This window comes from Penicillium argentinense, assembly GCF_028826775.1.
Source record: "Penicillium argentinense strain IBT 30761 chromosome Unknown utg000005l_segment0_segment0, whole genome shotgun sequence".
NCBI classification, from domain to species: Eukaryota; Fungi; Ascomycota; class Eurotiomycetes; order Eurotiales; family Aspergillaceae; genus Penicillium; species Penicillium argentinense.
In genome coordinates, this window is record NW_026622664.1 from 5602422 (window position 1) to 5621438 (window position 19017).

General features: G+C 53.9%; 9 protein-coding genes across 9 annotated transcripts; 4 read left to right on the forward strand and 5 right to left on the reverse strand.

Annotated features, from left to right (window-relative positions):
- Nucleotides 1-1495: 1495 nt before the first annotated feature.
- N7532_006902 (uncharacterized protein) lies at nt 1496-2326 on the forward strand (the record flags this gene model as incomplete). Its single annotated transcript, XM_056619396.1, has 4 exons — nt 1496-1519; nt 1576-1651; nt 1705-1736; nt 1805-2326. The coding sequence occupies 4 exons, from the start codon at nt 1496-1498 to the stop codon at nt 2324-2326; spliced, it is 654 nt and encodes a 217-aa protein (XP_056475555.1).
- Nucleotides 2327-4002: 1676 nt separating this feature from the next.
- Nucleotides 4003-5625, reverse strand: N7532_006903 (hydroxymethylglutaryl-CoA synthase; the record flags this gene model as incomplete). Its single annotated transcript, XM_056619397.1, has 7 exons — nt 4003-4119; nt 4193-4257; nt 4319-4362; nt 4406-4451; nt 4928-5251; nt 5421-5523; nt 5611-5625. 7 exons carry the CDS (start codon nt 5623-5625, stop codon nt 4003-4005), a joined length of 714 nt encoding a protein of 237 aa, XP_056475556.1.
- A 1003-nt stretch (nt 5626-6628) lies between these two features.
- On the reverse strand, nt 6629-7236 carry N7532_006904 (proteasome assembly chaperone 4 family protein; the record flags this gene model as incomplete). The annotated part of the gene is made up of 2 exons (XM_056619398.1): nt 6629-6856; nt 7012-7236. 2 exons carry the CDS (start codon nt 7234-7236, stop codon nt 6629-6631), a joined length of 453 nt encoding a protein of 150 aa, XP_056475557.1.
- A 236-nt stretch (nt 7237-7472) lies between these two features.
- N7532_006905 (uncharacterized protein) lies at nt 7473-8797 on the forward strand (the record flags this gene model as incomplete). Its single annotated transcript, XM_056619399.1, has 2 exons — nt 7473-7585; nt 7654-8797. 2 exons carry the CDS (start codon nt 7473-7475, stop codon nt 8795-8797), a joined length of 1257 nt encoding a protein of 418 aa, XP_056475558.1.
- A 626-nt stretch (nt 8798-9423) lies between these two features.
- Nucleotides 9424-11706, forward strand: N7532_006906 (Hsp70 family protein; the record flags this gene model as incomplete). The annotated part of the gene is made up of 3 exons (XM_056619400.1): nt 9424-10014; nt 10078-11449; nt 11507-11706. 3 exons carry the CDS (start codon nt 9424-9426, stop codon nt 11704-11706), a joined length of 2163 nt encoding a protein of 720 aa, XP_056475559.1.
- A 547-nt stretch (nt 11707-12253) lies between these two features.
- Nucleotides 12254-12763, reverse strand: N7532_006907 (uncharacterized protein; the record flags this gene model as incomplete). The annotated part of the gene is made up of 1 exon (XM_056619401.1): nt 12254-12763. The coding sequence occupies one exon, from the start codon at nt 12761-12763 to the stop codon at nt 12254-12256; it is 510 nt and encodes a 169-aa protein (XP_056475560.1).
- Nucleotides 12764-13180: 417 nt separating this feature from the next.
- On the reverse strand, nt 13181-13867 carry N7532_006908 (tubulin-binding prefolding complex subunit GIM3; the record flags this gene model as incomplete). Its single annotated transcript, XM_056619402.1, has 4 exons — nt 13181-13373; nt 13462-13529; nt 13610-13744; nt 13850-13867. The coding sequence occupies 4 exons, from the start codon at nt 13865-13867 to the stop codon at nt 13181-13183; spliced, it is 414 nt and encodes a 137-aa protein (XP_056475561.1).
- A 930-nt stretch (nt 13868-14797) lies between these two features.
- N7532_006909 (autophagy-related protein 27) lies at nt 14798-15911 on the forward strand (the record flags this gene model as incomplete). Its single annotated transcript, XM_056619403.1, has 2 exons — nt 14798-15651; nt 15716-15911. The coding sequence occupies 2 exons, from the start codon at nt 14798-14800 to the stop codon at nt 15909-15911; spliced, it is 1050 nt and encodes a 349-aa protein (XP_056475562.1).
- Nucleotides 15912-16878: 967 nt separating this feature from the next.
- On the reverse strand, nt 16879-18604 carry N7532_006910 (uncharacterized protein; the record flags this gene model as incomplete). The annotated part of the gene is made up of 4 exons (XM_056619404.1): nt 16879-17022; nt 17086-17973; nt 18228-18410; nt 18542-18604. 4 exons carry the CDS (start codon nt 18602-18604, stop codon nt 16879-16881), a joined length of 1278 nt encoding a protein of 425 aa, XP_056475563.1.
- Between the last annotated feature and the right edge of the window lie 413 nt (nt 18605-19017).

Genomic DNA, 19017 nt, shown 5'->3' on the forward strand with positions numbered 1-19017 from the left:
AAAGAAATCCGACAACGAAAATGGGCCGCCACGTCTACAAGACGCAAGTCAGAGAGGATCGTGGAGATGCAAATGCCGAGGTTGGGGCATCCAAGGGCACGAATGAAGATCCAGGAATCTCGTGAAGAGAGGAAAGCGCGCGAGGCGATCGACCAAACCCTCTCGGGCAGCTGGGCCAGATGACCTATGGGGACGGTCTGCGGTTAAGGTATTCGTACTCCGGGGAAGCGTGTCGCTCGAATCGCCCAAGGTTTGCTGGCAGCGGCGCCGGGTACTTGAGTAGTACTACCTAGGTAGGGACTAGGATGGGTGTGAAGAGACAAAAAGGAAAGAAAACGAAGTGAAGAAGCGGCACAGGTACAGGCGCAGGCAAAAGGGAAATGGAAAAAGGAAAGAAAAGGACGGGTGAAGGAACCAGATCGACAAGGCCAAACGCGACGATTCAATTGCGATCACCGTTCCTATGGACTCCATCAGGGTCCCGGCGCCCACAGATCGCGGAGGACTGGTGGCGGTTCTGGATTTAGGAATCTTCAGCCGAAATGACACCTGGTTAAGCCGGGCCTGGCCCGAGGGAATGGTTCGTCCTCCTTGAGTCGCTCTCGCCTGCACTTGACGCCGGCTAGTGCGCTACCTTGGGGTTGGTCCAGTCGGTGCCCTTGGCCGAGGGGGCGAGCTAGTCGCGCCAGCAGCCCTTCGCGGTCACAGTCGCTCCCTTCCCCCTGCGCGCTGGCTCCTGCTGGCTTCTGGCAGCAGCTGTCCCTGCGAACCCGAGATCAGACCTCCAGGCATCCCGAGATCGGCTGGTGGATGGATACCTGAAGCACTGGAGCGGCGTTGAGGATGTCGGCTGGGCCAGTGACATGGCCTGGAGTCCAGCGCCTGATGTCCACCCGGGGCCCACCACCGGGAAGCCAGGTATTTGGCAAACCTTGTCTCGATCCGGAGAGGAGGTGCTGCTCACCCGCTAACCCTCCCGGGGGTTAGGGGGAGAATAGGTCTTGTCGGCAGAGTTAGCGGGGCCCACCTGGTCCGAGAGCGTATCCCCTGTCGTGACAGTGCCGGATCGTCCAGGAGAAGATCGTCAAGCCTCGGTGGTGAGAGGTGAGGAGGTGAAGTGTAGTCGAATGAAGGGGTTGACGGGACGGAGCTATAGAGCAGCGGGCGGAGGCAATATACTTTTGAGGTCACGAGCAGACTCTAACTACAATCTTCTTAATAGCATCGACTCTACTTTGTATCGCAGCGTCTATTGTGATATCAACAACCACAGCAGAGTTAGGCAACCCCGGCACGAGCGCCCCCCTCTTGCAACCCAAAGTTGACCGCGGTATGTGGGATGAAGATCTCGGCGCCCGCCGTGCCGTGCCTTTTTCTCTTTTCCTCTCCCAACTGCCCACTTTTTTGTTCTCACATTAGCCCGGCCACCGCCTTTGTTTCATCTTCTGCACGGTTGAGCCCTGATGATCGACTCGGAAGTCGTGCACCGGACCACATGGGTGCGCCGGCTGCTGGGCCGGTGGGACCGTGTGGCAACACGTCTGCTCAATGCCAATCTTTGCTTTTTTGGTGCAGGCGATGGCTGCCGAGCCCGTCGCCTATCGCTCATCGTTGAACATCGTTGGCTGGGGGCTGCATGGGATGATTGGGGGTTGGCCTCCCCCGAGACGGCTTCAAATGTAATCTAACTCAACGAGCGGACAGGGAACGTCCAGCATGAAGCGTCCCGACCGCTGGTTAACCCGAGTTTTATCCGATAATCCAACGTTTAGCCCTCCTCAGTTCGCCCTAACTCCGTTGTAAGGGCGCAGGCTCCGCAAAAGGAATGCCATACGAGGATCTCGCCGCTGTATGGAATGTCCTAAGCTCCGCCGAGGATACACCAGATGAACACCCATCCAGCTCGATGACCATGACCTTGCATCGTCCCCGTTCCACATCTATGCGAGTTCACGAGAGACAACGGGCGCGTGGTCAACCAACCGATCTTCTGACCCGTCAAATTGCACCTACTAGCAGTGGTACTAGACGTGTACTACTACAGTACCCTCTGTATACCACGCACTGGATCCACTACTGTTGGGCGGGGCGTCAAGCCGGCTCGGAGATCTTCTCCAAGGACAGTCGCTCACGAGCACTTATTCCTGGACTCCGGGACTCTGCCGGATCACAGGACATGAACAGCCCAAGTGTTACCATGCAGCAAGCACGGACAGCTTTCAGCCGCGTCCTCCCCGTTTGGCTAATGCTCCGGTCTGCTCCTGCCCAGTGCCACGCTATCGATCCTCATTCGGGTCGGCCTGGAGCAGCCGCTGAACCAACGTAAACCAACAAAGGCCAACAAGAATATCCTGCGGCACAGACTTGCAGAAGTCTGCATGCCTTCAACGCATGGATTGGTGGCCATTGGCGCGCGCGTCCATTCCCAACCACACGCTTTGTCACATTGAATCACGACGAGGATAATCATTTGCAACAATGTCACTCCCGTCGGGGGCGTTTCGAGGGACCTTGAGGACAGGACTCCTTCCCCGCACCCTTCGCTTAGGCGATAAGACGGCCCCGGATGCCAGCCTCTAGTTGAAACGGGCTCTCTAGCGGACTATCCGACTGCACTGTATTGGGCCATCACGCCCTCACGCCCCCGCCACGATCCATGCGCACAAACACATTGAAACGCCGCTTGGGAGTACCGAGATATCAAACAGGGATGTTGATTTTCAACCGCCAGTAGCGCCCTGGTACTCTGGCTCTGCTTCTGCTCTGCAATTTCGCTGTTGCGTGCTGGGGTCTGCATAAGCTTACTCTGGCGGGTGCGCCCTCGGTTCGTCCCGTCGGTGCTGCGTGCTCGCGCTCGCAGTCTGCACTCTGCACTACACTCTTTCTTCCGTGTCCACCCCACGCATGGGCCTCAAGCTCGTAAATCAAACCCATCACCCCCCGCTTTTCCGCTGAGTTGAGACCCTGTGGTGGTGTGTTGGCACTGATCGACTTCGACATCCCCTTCGTCCCAGGTGACTGGGCTGAACCTTGACAGGGTCTCCCATGGCGCCTTGGCAGGTCGGAGCTTTTGTCTTGTCGAGCCGAAGCCCTCACACCGCTAGCGTAGCGCCGCCTGCCTCGCTGGATTTGCCTGGCCTTGCCTCTTCTCTTGCCCCGATGCTTCCCGAACGTTAGGCAGAGGCCTTTCGCCGTCCTGCTGGAGGTCTTGTATGTTCCTTCTCAGGTCCCCACTTCTAAGAATAAAGGTAGGGCAGGATGCTCGGCGGAGGACGATCGGCGCCCGGAAACGTCGCCTAGGGTATGTACTTAGCCAGTCCATACCGACTGTCCCGTGACTGCCAGTACGGAGACCATGTCGACCATTTTCCCTATCCCTATTAGCACCGACCGAGTATGATTCTGCCCTCATTTCGCTTAACCACACTCCACTTCCGCACCATATATATTTAAGGGCAAGTTTGGTTCTGGTCAAGTCTTTTTGGCGCCCCACAGCGGGACAACGATCCGAAGCTAATGAAACAGTTCCGGTCAGCAACCGAGGCTTTCCGATTTGCCCTGTCGGGCGTGCTGGGGCCTGTCGCTCTTTTTTATCTGAGACCGGAGTCCTCCGTGTGCTAAATCGCGGGAGTCTCAGATTAAACGATTGCTTGGCCTGTCGATGACGTGTAGATCGGTCGGCGCGCACCGAGTGCGTTTGCGTTTATCGTGGTTCCGATACATGAATTTGCCGAGATCTTCAGTTACGATCTCATATCTTTGCGATTCTTTTGTCGCTACTTATCGCGGTTGTATCGTATGGTGCACTGCTGATGGGCCCTTTACATAGACTTTGAGGCTTGCGTATGGCGTGGATGGCATCGGCCCCACTGCAACGTTTGCATGTGGTATTCCTCCGGCTCCATTTATACTAAAGAACAGTTGCATTGTGTCGAGATTAAGAGCTAAATCATTACTCTAAGGTAATGTGCGATCGATGCATATGAAATTAGTCGGACTCAATTACTCTTTCAGGGCGTATACTCGTCGGAATTTCTCATCGACCTGGATGAGGTAGTAGGTACCCGGCGCAAGAGCTTCGACATTGCCAACAGGGACATAGCCTTCTGCTGGTACGCTCTTTCTCGAAGTCGGCACATCTATCATGCTTGCTTAGTATATCTCTGGGTCACTATGTTTTGAATCAACATACTTCATCGTAGAAATCGTGCGAGACACGCAGTCGGACAGCTAGCCGAGCATGCAGATTAATGCTGGCTGCAATGCCACTCATATCGCCGACGACACGCAAAGCTGAACAAAGTACTCGCCAACCCACTCCCAAAGCTAAATACCCCGATGCGCTGGCCCGTGAGCTCGGAACTGGGGAAATTGCTCAGCAGACTCACGAGACCCGAATACACACCCGCGGTATACATGTTGCCGCACATCGTCGGCCCGGTCAGACTCGGCTGCACGCGGCGTAAAAATAGCCCCCGAGAAAGTCCAATGAACTGTCTTTCCACATTCTTGTCATGGAACGAGCTGTCGCGTGTCTACTCGCGGATAGCCGAGGAAACAGCGTTGCCTGTGAAAGGTGGTTGCGCTGGATTCGCGAGGAAATCGTCGTACATCATGTGTGCATATGCCTTGGAGACGAGCTTGCAGTTTGAGCATGGAAGACGAAGAAGTCAAATTCATCCAGTGGTAGCAGAGAAGGTGAATATTTGTTTGACAGGGTACTTCTTTCACGAGCGGCTTGTTTGTCGCGGTATCACTGGTAGCACCCATCCAAGGCCTGCAAGTAGCATGATGAAGAGTAGTGCCCATCCACGACGGGGTACTCAGTCTTGAAGTCTGGCTTGTAAAAATCATGTGTCGCATGTATGACGCCCGCAATGGCTCCAGGACAATGGGTGCATTAGGTCCGACGAGCATGGCCACACACCCGGCACCACCTGTCGGGTGTGCAGAGGTCTGGTTACACAATGCGACATCAGATGCAACGACGATGGCTTCCCAGCCCAAGATAAGGACTCGATCCAGTGGACTGCATTGAAGAGGGCGTTCGTCCCACCGTAGCAGGCATTGTAGGTGTCTGCTCCTTCGATGTCTGGGTTGGATGAGAAGAACTGCATGGGCACGGTTTTGCAGGACTTGGCTTTATCGAGCATCGATTCGGTGCCGACTTCGAGACGTCCGATAGAGTCTGGCGATATGCTGTATTTTTTCATGAGGGAGGATACGGTGGTGAGGGCGAGTGAGTATACATCTGTCACCATGTTTTGTTAGCTTGTAGAAATCCATGTCAATCAAGTATAAGATGGTCTCTCAGTAATGTACGCTTCAAAGTATGTTGAAAGACAGTAACACTGTGCAAATTCGACTTGAAAGCATTCAATAACACCAGGGAACGTCGAGATGGATAAAATTCTACTCACCTTCACGGTTATCGCAAAAGCTCATGTTGGTCTGTCCGAGACCGATGGTAAATTTGCCCGTGCTGGCCCCAAGAAATGTCTCGGGCTCGGATTGAGCGACGAACTGATCAGAATTAGTTTGTGACAGCTTCTTTATTCAATATCTATACACTCTGCTTGGAAAATAGATATCCATGGCTTTAATGCCCACATTGTGTGGAGCCATGATAACAAGTGAGCTCCTCGAGTATCCAAGTATCCAAGTATTTAAGTGCTGGATATGCTCTCAACCATGTACTGACCGTCACCTGTCCTCTATTTGTATTAGCAGAATTTGGAATTCTCATACCGAAATGGTATATTCATGGCCTGGGTCTCTGAAAAGCCATTGTGGGTCGATTAACCCATGTTAGTCGACTTCAATCCAATTCCTCAATCTCTGTGCCATGATTTCCAAGACACCAGGCAGGATATGGAAACTTCCTTTTGACCGGACGATGCAGAGAAAGACAAATCTGCTCAACCGGTGGTTGCCTGGGGCCAATGTGCTGGCATTCGTGGATGCACAGTGTTGATCGGGTCCTGGTGGTTCTGCAATCGGCGGTTTCACAACAACCAACTCCGGAATCCGGCATCCCAGTATCGTGGGATCGTGCTATTGATGCAGAGTCGTCGTTCGCCAGTGGAGTTCCCTTGAACAATGGGTGTATCTAAATGCTGAGCCATCTTGTGGTGTTCGCAGAGGATCAGACAGCACCGCTCAAAACTTTGCCTGGCCACGTCAATCTGTGATGTTTCATGAAATGATCGACGGTGCAGTCTTAAGGGGCAAGACCAGACTCAGATCAACGCAGTATTCCTGGTATCAGTCGCGTTCAACAGCGCAACTCACCCAACAGGCAATTCCAAGCTCCGAAAACGATCGTCGCGTGTTTTATGAACATATCGGGCAAGATCGATCCACGAAGAGCTGTGTTTGAAAAAGGTGCCATCTCAAGACATCGAAACATGATCTGATGTATTCATCACCATTTTCTGCGAGATTGATGTTGATTGTCGGTGTGACGTCTGGGGATCGGATTGAGAATAGCGTGTTTGATTGCTTGTATATCTCCGGTCAATAGCCTAGTTTGAAATAGATTCATGAAAGGTACCTCGAGCACTAAATCGTTTAGACATCATAAAGCCTTAAACTCCACGAACAAATACTCAGACCACCGAAATGTCGATTACTGTTTTTGCGCTTCATATTTCTCCACCACCAGGTTGACAATGTGCGTCAAACCCTCCATCTCCTCCTCGACCTGCAAGCCTAGCGCATTGGTGTCAATACTGCATCCCACGTAGATAGGCATGCCGATACGACGGGTGATAATCTTTGCCACACGAGTTGTGTACTCGATGCTTGATGGTGAGGTGTAAATCGTCGTGGCGATAGTTGATTTGGAGGATGTGCGCTGTGTGGAGTTAGCCATGTCTGAATGTGTGTAACAAGCGAAGAAACCTGGCTAGGCCAGGCAAGGAAGACCCAAAGTGGCCTTCCATGAAGCTTGGACGGTGAGTATAGTCATATAGCACCCCATCAAATTCGATAACCATGATCATCACTTACATCAGGCATGGCGTAGACAAAGCTTCCCAGCGACTTCACCGACCCTGCCGAGTCACCGGGCGTCGAGGTTGCCAGGAACACCATCACACAGTGACCCAAGAAGCTCAAATGAATATGGCCGGTGGTGTGAAGAGCTTTGGGTAAGGGGAAGGAGAGCTGTTGCGGCTTGAAGCTGGGCAAGACCCGCTCTGTTTGGGGGATTTCCGACGCTGCCTCGGTCGCCATGGTCAGTTTTGTACACCCAAAAGGAGAGCGGCTGAAGTCGATGTGTTGAAGAAGCTGGACGGGGTGGATGTGCCGACTGCGAGAGTGCTTTGCGGTTGCCGGCAGAAGTGAAGTGAAGTCTAAATCCCCGCAGACCCACCAATGCCGCCCAGCTTTGCCCGCACACACAACGCCTGCCGAACTTCTGGGTGGTTTCCTTCCCCGTTGATGCCCACGGGTATTTCGACTTTGTCGCTATGTCGGACTCCCAGATGCCTGACGAGGACCCTGAAGAGTGGCAGGGCGACTTCGATCCCTTGGCCGATCCTGAGGAACGGCGGGTGGTGTTCGCTGCACTGGACTCATTCAGGTAAGTGTCTACAAAACAACAACACCATCTATATCTTCACCACATATAAATACTGATTACCCCCCAAGACAATATCGGCGGCATGCCCACCTCAACTCCACGCATCGCCGACGCCAGGCCTTCTACGCCTTACCCTCCGGACACTGGCAGATGCTGTCCGAGGCACCCTTTTCCATCCTGGACCACTTGAATGCTGTGGATGATGCGATCGACGTCAACGCCGACATCGCCGATGCGATCCTGGCTGTCGCGCTGGACTCTTTCCGCCTGCCTGCCAATCCCGACAAAGACGATCCGCGCCAAAACTGGCACGACACCGCCACCGCGGCGGATGTCAACAAGGCGCATTCAACAATCCGTCAATTCTACCGCGACTGGAGTGCCGAAGGCCAAGTGGAACGCGATGTCTGCTACGAACCTGTCAAGGAGTTTCTATTAAATGAGTTTGCCGCCCGGCGTGACGAGGGCGAGGAGGTGCGCGTCCTGGTTCCTGGTGCGGGATTGGGGCGGTTTGTCTTTGATTTGTGCATCGCCGGATTCCATGCGGAAGGCAATGAGATTTCCTACCACCAGCTGATGGCCAGCAGCTGGGTACTCAATCACACCGAGGGCCCGGGCAAGCATACCCTGCACCCCTTTGCGCTGCAATTCTCGAACCTCAGGTCCCGACAGCAGCAGCTCCGCAGTGTGGCCATCCCCGATAATTACCCGGCGACGGCCATTAAGCAGGTCCTCGATGAAGTGAGCCGCGATGCGGCGCTCCATGGGTCCGACTCAAAGGTGCTGATGGGATCGATGACGATGACGGCGGCAGATTTTGTGGTTTGCTACAGGAAGTCGGAATACCGGGAATTGTTCGGCGCGGTCGCGACGGTGTTCTTCATCGATACGGCGCCCAACCTGATCCGCTACATCGAGACGATCTGGCACTGCCTCGAGCCTAATGGGGTTTGGATCAATGTGGGGCCGTTGCTGTGGCACTTCGAGGGACGCCGGCACGAAAACCACCAGGATCGCACGGACGAGGCGGGCATTGGGGAACCGGGCAATGTGGAGTTGACACATGAAGAGGTTCTGGCGCTGGTGTCGCGCATGGGCTTCGTGGTGGAGGAGCAGGCGGAGGAGCGGACGTGTGGGTATATCCAGGATGAGGAGAGCATGCTGTTGAACAAGTACCGCCCGGTGCGCTGGGTGGCTCGCAAGAAGCAGTAGACAATGGATCGGACAAGCACGCGCAATGCTTGCTGCCAACACCAGCTTACATGCTTTGTCCTGAGCCAGGCGAGCCCAAAATAGCATGACAAATTGACACAGCCGAGTGAAAGCGACCCGCGTAATTTCCGCGTTGGGGGCCAAAACAGACAAAGCGCGGGTTCCATGGTTGAGTTGCTAAAGTAGGTATGCGATGTGGCAATGAATGTTTACTCGAGTTTAATTCGATCGTGCACTATGCAACTGTGTAGTGTCATATGGAGTCGCTGAAAACAAGATTGTAGATGCGATTGGAGTCTAAAGTATATCTGACCCGATTGTAAATGGAGGCTGCACTGTACCCAATACACTGTACCCAGACTAGTCCATTCTGAATAGCATCACCCCACAGCGCGTATTCTCGTCCAGGGCATGGATGATCCTCAGCCTCAGATGCCTGATGTTGGCCCCTTTCTGGCCCTCGATCGAGGCGTGCCTCGTGCTGGTGACCGCATCGGTCCCTAGCGGGCCTTTGCATCTGGCATTCTGCCGACTCTTCCACAAACTCGTATTCTCAGCCTTGTCTCCTCCCCCTCCCTCTTTCTTTCTTCCCCTTCTCCCACCCGCCGCCGCCGCACATGGACTCCATGAGCGCTAAATTCCGGTCTTTCCATCCTTTCAAGAAAGGCAATCAGAAAGAGAGACCCCAACCCGTCGCTTCGCCCGCCCCCTCTAACGGCACCGTCGCGCCCTCCAACGGTACCTCGCCCACCTCCCCCCCTCCCTCCCACCGCAGCTCCTCCACGGCCAGTCTGTCCCAACAGCCGTCGCAGCCGACACCACAGCAGCAGCTCGGTCGTCCACCTAGCTACCCCGTCCAGCAGCGCCCGCAGAGTCCCATGGTCCAGCAGGTCGTCCAGCACCCCGCCCCGCTCAACCCACCCAACATGCAGTACGCTCAGCCCGGCATCCCGCAACAAATGAACCCGCCGCCAGCCTACGGCATGCAGCAACCCCAGCAAGGCATGGGGTTGCCCATGCCCGCACCGCTCGCCTCGCAATACCGCAACCCGGCCGTCGAGGTCGAGGGCGCCAACCGGAGCAAGGCCCAGCTCATTGTCGGTATCGACTTTGGTACTACCTTCTCCGGTGTCGCGTTTGCCTTTGCGACCAACAACGAGGCGAGAGAAGACATTATCACCGAGTGGCCAGGCGCCGGCACTCACACCAAGCAGAAAGTGAGCGCATTTTCACTCGAATCAACAAAGTTTCACCCAAACTGACCACGCTTCCCAAACTAGATCCCCACCGTTCTCTACTACGACCAATACCAGAAAGTCGTCGGCTGGGGGCCGGATATCGCCGATGCCCTGGCCCCGACAGGCTACCCCAAGCCCGGCGTGCAGAAGGTGGAATGGTTTAAGCTGCAGCTGATGCTGTCCGGAAACACCTATATCGACCCGATCAACCTGCCCCCACTGCCCCCAGGCAAGTCCGAAATCGACGTGGCCGCCGACTACCTCTTCAAGTTGCGCCAGGCCATGCGCGCTCAACTGCAGAAGACGTTGGGTGAAGTGTTTACTCGTGAAGAGCGCAACATCCGTTATTACCTCACTGTTCCGGCCATTTGGAACGATGCCGGCAAGGCAGCTACCCGCGCGGCGGCCATCCAAGCTGGCTTCCTGCGCGATGAAAATGACAACCGCCTGACTCTTATTTCCGAGCCTGAGGCGGCCGCTCTCTTCTGTGCGAAGAGCGGTCTGCTCAATCTGAAGATCGGCGATGCTATCCTGATTGTCGATTGCGGTGGTGGTACTGTCGATTTGATCGCATACGAGGTCGAGGAAGAATCCCCCTTCAGTGTGATGGAGTGCACGACCGGATCGGGTGACTCGTGCGGTTCGACGGCCCTCAACCGGAATTTCAGCAACATCCTGCGCGCCAAGATTCGGAAGATGAAGCTGCCGGACGGCTCCCGAATTGCGGGCAAGGTCTACGCCAAGTGTATCATGGATTTTGAGAACCGCATCAAGGCAGACTTCCGCAACAATGGCCAAAAATGGGCCGTGGATGTCGGTATTGAGGCCGACTTCCCCGATGCAGGTATTGAGGAGGGTTATATGATGTTCACCAATGAGGAGATCTTGCAGTGCTTCGAGCCTGTAGTGAACCGGATTCTCGAGTTGGTGCGCAATCAGATCATTGCCATCCAGGCCCAGAACCGGGTGCTGCAGAACGTCCTGGTTGTGGGTGGATTCGGTGCCTCGGAGTATCTCTTCCAGCAGATCAAGCTGCACGTCCCGCCACAATACAACACCAAGGTGGTCCGCCCCATGGACTCGGTGGCTGCCATTGTCAAGGGTGCTGTAACCGCCGGAATCACCGAGCGAGTCATCACCCACCGTGTTGCCCGTCGACACTACCTCATGGCCACCCTGCAGCCATTCAAGGAGGGATACCATCCTGAGCAGTATCGCGTGCCTAGCTTGGATGGCCGCGATCGCTGCAAGTACACTCGCCAGATCTTCGTCCAGAAGGGTGAGCGTGTCAAGATTGGCGAGCCTGTCAAGGTCAGCTTCTTCCGTCAGGTGGCACCGGGTGCTACCCTTATGTATGAGGATGTGCTATACGCTTGCGATGAGGACGTTTGCCCCGAGTATACTAAAGATCCTCGTAAGTCTTCCTCGAATGAGCTTTAAATTTTGCTGCATGTATTAACAACCAATACAGGCATCAAGGAGGTCGTCACGCTCACTTCGGATTTGTCCCGCAAAAACCTCGAGACCGACTTTGAACGCATGGATACACCCCAGGGTATCTTCTACCGGGTGTACTTCGACATCTACCTGACCCTGGACGGTAGTGAGTTCAGCGCCGAGCTGGTTTGCCAGAATGAAATCATGGGCCGCTGCCGCGCCAAGTTCCGGTAAACGCCTCGCCACAACCAATCTGAAACTACCCCCATCCAAACAAAAACCCCTCCCAAAATACGATAAAAGATGCTGGACCATTCCCCAGACGAGAGCCGTATATACTGGTGCAAAAGCAGTACCGGAGCGGGAGCCATGATGCAAATGGCCATGCCTCATATTTGATTTTTTACTTTTCTTTCGGGATGCTCTTCCCCTCCCTTCGCGTTACTGGGCAGCAGCACTGCAATGGAGAATCGGCGTTGCTCTGATGACTCGTGTTGCCATCTTTCCTTTTCCTACATATATGCCGCAGCGTTGGATTTGTGATATCTTTGGTGGATTGCCCTTTTCATTTTCTTGGTCTTCTTAGATACCTCTATTTTATTTGATTGAATGAATTATGATGTGGTTGATAACCTGTTCTTAGTGGAGTAATTGATTGTTCAATCTTATGTATGTTAAACTGATCGCATGAGTGAAGGCACCTCGCGAAACGACAACATCGATGCTTCCAAGCATCCCAACAGAAAAGACATGCAATGTGAAGCATCACATTCGACCACGCTTACACTCCGAACAGTAACCCAGAAACAGCCAAACCAACCACCACAACCCCAACTTTCCAACCCCCACGACCAACCTCCACCGAAACACCCGCATCAGTAACAGAACTCGGCACCGAAGTCGAAGACGTCTTAGTCGCAGAGGTAGCAGTAGGATACTCAGTAGCCGTAGCACTCGCATCCGTCGACCCAAAACACCAGACATCCTCCCACTCAACACCCGCATCATAGAGACAATTCGTGAGCTTCTGGACAGTCTGGTTGATGGCCGGTGTGTAGAGGGCGCAGTTGTGGTTGTAGGATTGGACGCTGGCGGGTCTGGCGCAGGTTTCAATCAGCGGCTTGTATCTTGGTGTGTTGGGGATGCCGCAGGCTGCGTCTTTGATGGGGAGTTCATATTGGGCTGAGCCGCCGCAGTGGGAGATAGATGTGGTTGTTGAGTGGGTGGCATTTGTTGTTGTTGTGGTGCTGGTCAAGGTGCTGGTGCTTGTGATGGCTGTTGCGTTGGACATGTTGGGGGACAACGCCGTGAAGAGGGAATATGAATGAGGGTTTGTAGTGGAGGGGTTCTGGGAGAATGTCGATCAATGGAAGTGATGGGTGTTGCACGGTAATAAAGAGTATTGGGATAGGGACCGGTCGCAGAAAGATATGGTCAGTTGTGCGTTTGTTGGATGGAGACAGCTAGTTTTGAACTGGCACGTATATTGAGAATCCTGCTGGTCCAGCCGGAGCAGAGAAATGATATTGGAACAAGGAACCACAAACAAGGAACCACCACCAAACTTGCACGGCATTTCTGCCTATTGTTGTACGATCCAGGCTTGGCCAAGCTGCTAATATTTTGTGTCATTTTAGGATTTCATTCCGTGGAATACATATCTTATTTTAGGGTTCGTGTCATGATAAACAAAGACCTTGGATCTTGTCTAGGTCTCCAAGTTAATGCTACGTCCGAAGCGAGCGTACAAAGCAACCTTCAGCTGTTGCAATTCCTCGCGCAGCTCATCAAGCGACTCCTCCAGCTTCGACACGTCCGCGTCGATCTGCTCTGTGGATGTGGAGAGCATAGACTGGGCATCTGAGAGGGGAAGTTGGAAGAAGGAGTCACCAATTTTGTAGCTAGTGATGTTAGTCTAGTTCTGCTTTTTGCGCTGTATCTCCCCTGAGGAACTTTGAGGAAGTGGGGGGAGAGATAGGTAAGACTTACGGAACGAGGTCATCCTCATCGGCAAGTTCGAGTTCCATGGAGACTTCCTCCAGGTCTTCTTTGTCTTTCTATATTGGTATTAGCATGAGGCCCCGATTCGAACATTGCATGCCATGAATTGCTGATGGCGGGGCATTCATATTCATACCTGCTTGGCCTTGAGCTGGTCCTCCAGTGTGGATTGGCGCTGGTGTAGTCGGCTGAACCGATTGATCTTCTCCTGGTCCTCGCGACGGACCTCATTCTCCTCGTTACCGCCGACGCCCTCCTCCTCCTTCGAGAGCTGCGCGGTGTCAGTATCAGTGCTAATGCGTTCCCCTGGCCGATGCGGGGGTTTGTGTCATTGGGCTTCGGCTGGGGGGTTCAATCGGGGGGCAGAATGGCCTACCATGCGTGGTTGCATCATGATTGGATGTAAGGAGTGACTGTGCAGAAAGCGACTGGCTGGAGAAAGTCGTCCGCGTTGGATGGCATTCGGGTTTGATGTGCGGGTGGCCCGTGCGTGGGCGGAGGGGTTTAGTATCCAAGCAGGTACGAAGTATAGCCAGAGAGAGCAGCACGAAGGACATTCAGCAGAAACTAGACAATCCAAAAAAAAAAAAAAAAAAGGTGTGGAATAATTTCAGAGACTTCGATTAGTTTGATGTCTCGATTTAAATATATTGGTAGCTCCTAGGGAGCTTCTAGTCGAGTAATTGCTGGTCCTCACAGCCATACACAAGCTTCTGGAGTCATTCTTGTCTCTTTGTTTTATCGAAAATAATGCAAATAATTTATCTCAGATAAAAGTTGTTCTGAAATATCTCTGGCGTGTTGTCTACCCTAGCAATGTGGTCACACGTCAGGCGAAACAATGCTACTGTCTTGGTCGAGTGACATCATCCCAGCCTGACTTAAGCCAGCAAACAGAGGCAGCTAGCTGCGGTCATCAGACAATCCCTACCATCACGTTTCCAGCGTATCCTACGTGATAAAAGTGTTCAGGCATCTCTCTTACCCCAGGGTACCCCACAGTCGATCGCAACCTTCGTGGACGCATCGGCGCTGTCTGCAGGGGCCGCATCGGAGAAACGAAACACCTCCGCCGCCGCAAACCCGTCATCGTCACCTCGCTACGGCCTCGCCCTCCTCGCCAACCGCAAGCGCAGCCACCGTTGGGCCCAGCACCAACGCTCTTGTCATTGGAACGACCATTTAACCCTCGGTGACTGCACTGTCCACGTGGCATTCGCGGAATTCTTCAGCTCCTGCTTTCGTCCGCGTCGCGGCTCCGCCAGCTCCTCCTTCGACGCCTTGCGCCTCCTCTACCTCTCCCACTTGTTATAGAACCACCGTCATGCGAATACAATCAACTGGAACATTGCTCCTGCTGTCCGCCCTAGGCGCCAGCTTGACGACCGCGATGAGCTTTGACTGCGCCCACATCAAGGTCAACGATTACAAATACGATTTCAGCCCGTTGGGCGGCGTGCACGAGATCTACCACGTCAACAAAACAGAGGAATATGTGACGAATACAACCTACGTCCTGGACATCTGCCACTCGCTGGGTAAAGCATCGAAACGCCCGGATGGAGCCGGCAGCTGTGAGCACTCCAAGAACAGTACGTCCACCACCTACTCCCACGTAAAGATCATTTGGTCCTGGGCATCCGGAATGGCTACTAACCCCTCGCCCCTGAATGCAGTCTGTGGATTCGAGGACCTCACTCCCAGCGATGGAAATGGCGACCAGAAATTCGGCTTCCCGATCGCCGGCCTCGATCCGATGGGCGGCGGCTCCAAGGAGCCCAAGTTCACACGACTCAGCGAGATCGACTCGAACACCCAGGGTCTGCGTCTTCAGATCGCCGGTGGGTCATGGAAAGGCGAATACAATAACAAGAAGGCCAAGGATGCGGCTGCCTTGATTGATTTCAAGTGTGACCCGGACCGGTCTGGACTGGAGGGAATTAGCACCAAGGAGTCGGTTCCAGAGGATGAGGAGAACAAGAAGCAACGCCGCGCGGACGGGGACGAGGAGGAAATGCCTTCGAACCAAAGCCTCCAGTTCAAGAGCTTTGCTCCCAACGACGACGGCGTCTACGTTCTCAAGCTGGAATGGCAAACGCGTTACGCCTGTGATAATTACCAGGATGGCAACGACGCCAGCTCGAACCATTGGGGCTTCTTCACCTGGTTGATCATCATGTGAGTTGACTCTCGATTTAGCTGCCCAATCAAGGAGCTAATACTAACCACCTCCTTCCCCTAGTCTCTTCCTCTGCATCGCAGCCTACCTCATCTTCGGCTCATGGCTGAACTACAACCGCTACGGCGCCCGCGGCTGGGATCTCCTCCCGCACGGCGACGCCATCCGCGACATTCCCTATCTCCTGCAGGACTGGTTCCGTCGGGTCGTCAACACCCTCCAGGGAACCGGGTCGAGAGGCGGATACAGTGCGGTGTAGAATGCATGCGTGCGATAATCTGGCATTGTATTTTGAAATAATTTCCCGTTTTCATTTTTGTCCAGGATTTATGAGATCAGGAGTGTTGCTTGCGGGATTCGGGTTTAGCAGACTAGGCGCTAGATTTGTTATGGCAGCGAATGTGATTATACATGGACACCATACCCGGATACTATCATCCGGCAGAAGCTAACCTGTGAGCCTCCAGAGCCTGAATACTAGCAGAATGTACGTTCCCCAAACGGCAAGGTAATCCGATTCCACCCGGCCACAACACATTACAGTAATCACCGAAAATATTATCCGCTCGAAGAACAGGAATAGTCAATCAGACACTCTTTGACCACGGGCCCGTGTGAACCGTTCCAAGGCCGTCCCTGCTCGAGCAACAGCTTCTACTGGGGGAGGATGAGTCTCCGCACCCCGGAAATCTCGCCATCGGGCTGGAGTGCAGTAGTGCAGGACCGATGCGACCATATCTCAGAGATCGGATGATTATTTCAGTAACACATCTTACGTGATTGTCATGGCCAGTAGATACCTGGGGTATCTAGGTGGAGCGGGTGCAAGCAATTTCAAAGCAATCAAGTTCAATCTGGTAATTGGGCATAATGGTATACTTGGATCGTAAGGAGTTCGACAGCAATAGTAATGACAAGAGCAATAGCAATAATAGCAGTAAGGAACAGTCGGTGAGGCATGAAACACGGCGCAGTGATGCGATCGACTGGGGCGCGGTGGAGATGGCGCCATCGGGACTAAATCGTCCTCATCAAACAAAATGGGGGAATCGCTGCATTGAACAGAAAATAACGGGGCATTCCTCCTCTCTCTTCTCCTGTCTTCTCTTCTCTCTTCTTTCCTCCTCTTTCTGTGCCTTCGGTGCGGTATACCCGGTATAATGTATACTGGTATACTCCACACTCAACATGAAGACAATGAGCATCTCGACCTCTACCTGACAGCATTAGACCTTCACGGCAAACTGCTTCAGGTACAGGTAGTCGCCCATGTTGGCGTCGACGGTCTGGCGGATGAGAGCGGCCGCCTCGTCTCCATACTTCTTGCGCCATTCGGCGTCGAACTGCTCCTCGGACTTGGGGGCATGTTTCTGTAAGATATCAGTATCATCCTCTTCTAATACCTCTTCTCTGTTTCGACTCATTGAGCTTACATGTGTTCTCGCTACCAGGCTATTCGACTCGATAGCGTCATTGTGGAAACCTCGCCACTTCTCAAACGCATCGCACGCAACCTTATAGTCCTCGGGCGTATCCCAGACCAGCATGTCGGGGGTATACGGCAGGCCCACGCTATTACAGAAAGCCTCGATGGTCGCTGCGGGGGCATCCAGCATGTCATCCGCATCGATCACACAGATCTCGTCGGTGGTCTCCTTCACCTTCGATTCATCCTCGAGCTTAAGGTCCGGACGAGTCGCCACGCGAGGACCAATCAGTCCCTCCCGACGAAGATAATCGAAGTGCCGACGCAGCTCGTCATATCCGGCCTCGAGGGGATCATAGTTATAGAAGCCCGTCACCTGGTCCAGCGGGGGGATGGTGCAGCGGAAGTACGAAGGCACACTGAAGTGCGGGTCGCGGATGAGGAAGGCCCAGTGGAATTGCTCCTGCAGGGCCCGCGGCATCACCGTCGGGTTACCCGGCTCGGAGGGTGTGTTGTACGGGTATGGCCGTGCAGACTCGCCATTGGAGGTGCCGTTGACGTGTCCGTTGGCGTGCCCGTTAGTGGCGGAGCCGTTGGTGGCAGAGCCGTTGGTGGCAGAGCCGTTGGTGTCGTGGAGCTCGACGCCGTTAGCCGTGTCGTTGCTCACCGTGCCATTGGTGCCGTTGGTGACACCATTCGTTGGCTCGGTGTGCCCGTTGGCGTGGGCGTGTCCGTTGACATCGCCATTCACGCCGTTGGCGAGGGTCTCGCCATTGGTGCTGGCGCTGGTGCCGACACCGCGCTTGATGCGTCGCAGAGAGGGAGCGACGCTGGCGGGTAGGTCATTTGGCGGGAGAAGGTAGTGGTCGATATCTTTGATGAAGATTCTCTTTCCCTATAAAGAAGGTAAGTATTTCCCTCGAGGATGACAATATTCGACGTATGACGGATGCAAGACCCTTTCAACCCCCGGTCTTTCTAAGTGTGACAACAGAGGCAGGAAGGGGGTCACGACGGCTCGAAAGCATCATCGTGGAAAAAAACGAGAGAGGGGGGATCTTTCCCTAGTCGATCCTCGCGGAGACATGGGAGCATTTTGCGGCAAGGGAAACGATTTGGGGGGCGGTTTCGCAGGAAGAAGGGTCGGACCTGTGATGCTTCTCTTTCAATTCTTTCCAACACGGTGGAATACGTGGATTTGCTGAAGCCGCTCTCCACACGTGCCTGTTCGTCGTCTTCGAAACGGTCTGAGAGACGCTCCGGACCGTAGTAGAAGGCATCGCCGAACGGCTCGTGTATGCACTGGATAGTGTCCCGTTGAGTCATGAAGACCTAGTGAGGGTCAGCAATCATTCAGTCGACCATTGTAGAATCCAATTGTAGAATCCAATTCTTAGGCAAATTTCATAGAAGAATGGAATTTCTATTCTTGGATTTTTGGAAATCTCTGCTGATCAACTTACTCGCTCGAATGCCGTTGAACAGGCACGCGGATGCGTCGCCACGAAGATCGGCTTGGTCGACATGATGAGTGAGTACAGAGTGACAGAGGATTCAGATCAGGGCGAAAGACAATCGGAGATAAACTCGTGGAGTGAACCGAGCAATAGAGAGGAAGGGAATAGCAAGCACGGCCGTTGAGAGGTTGGCCCTAAAAAGGCACAGGGTTGATCGGCCGCTGGGATAGTCGCGACAGACAGAACCCGGGCAGCGTCCGAAATGCGTCCAGCAAATACGAAGACGTGCAGATGAGCTCACTGGAGGGTGTGATGGCGTGAGATAGGATCCGCTGGGAGGCGAGTAGACTTTATAGTGACATATGCAGGTCGTTGACCTTTTACGGTCCTAGGACAGCTGAGTCTAGCGCGGTTTAGGGGAGAAAATGAACCCACTCCTAATGGATTTAAGTAACCTGAACATGGAAAAACTCAGAAGGGAG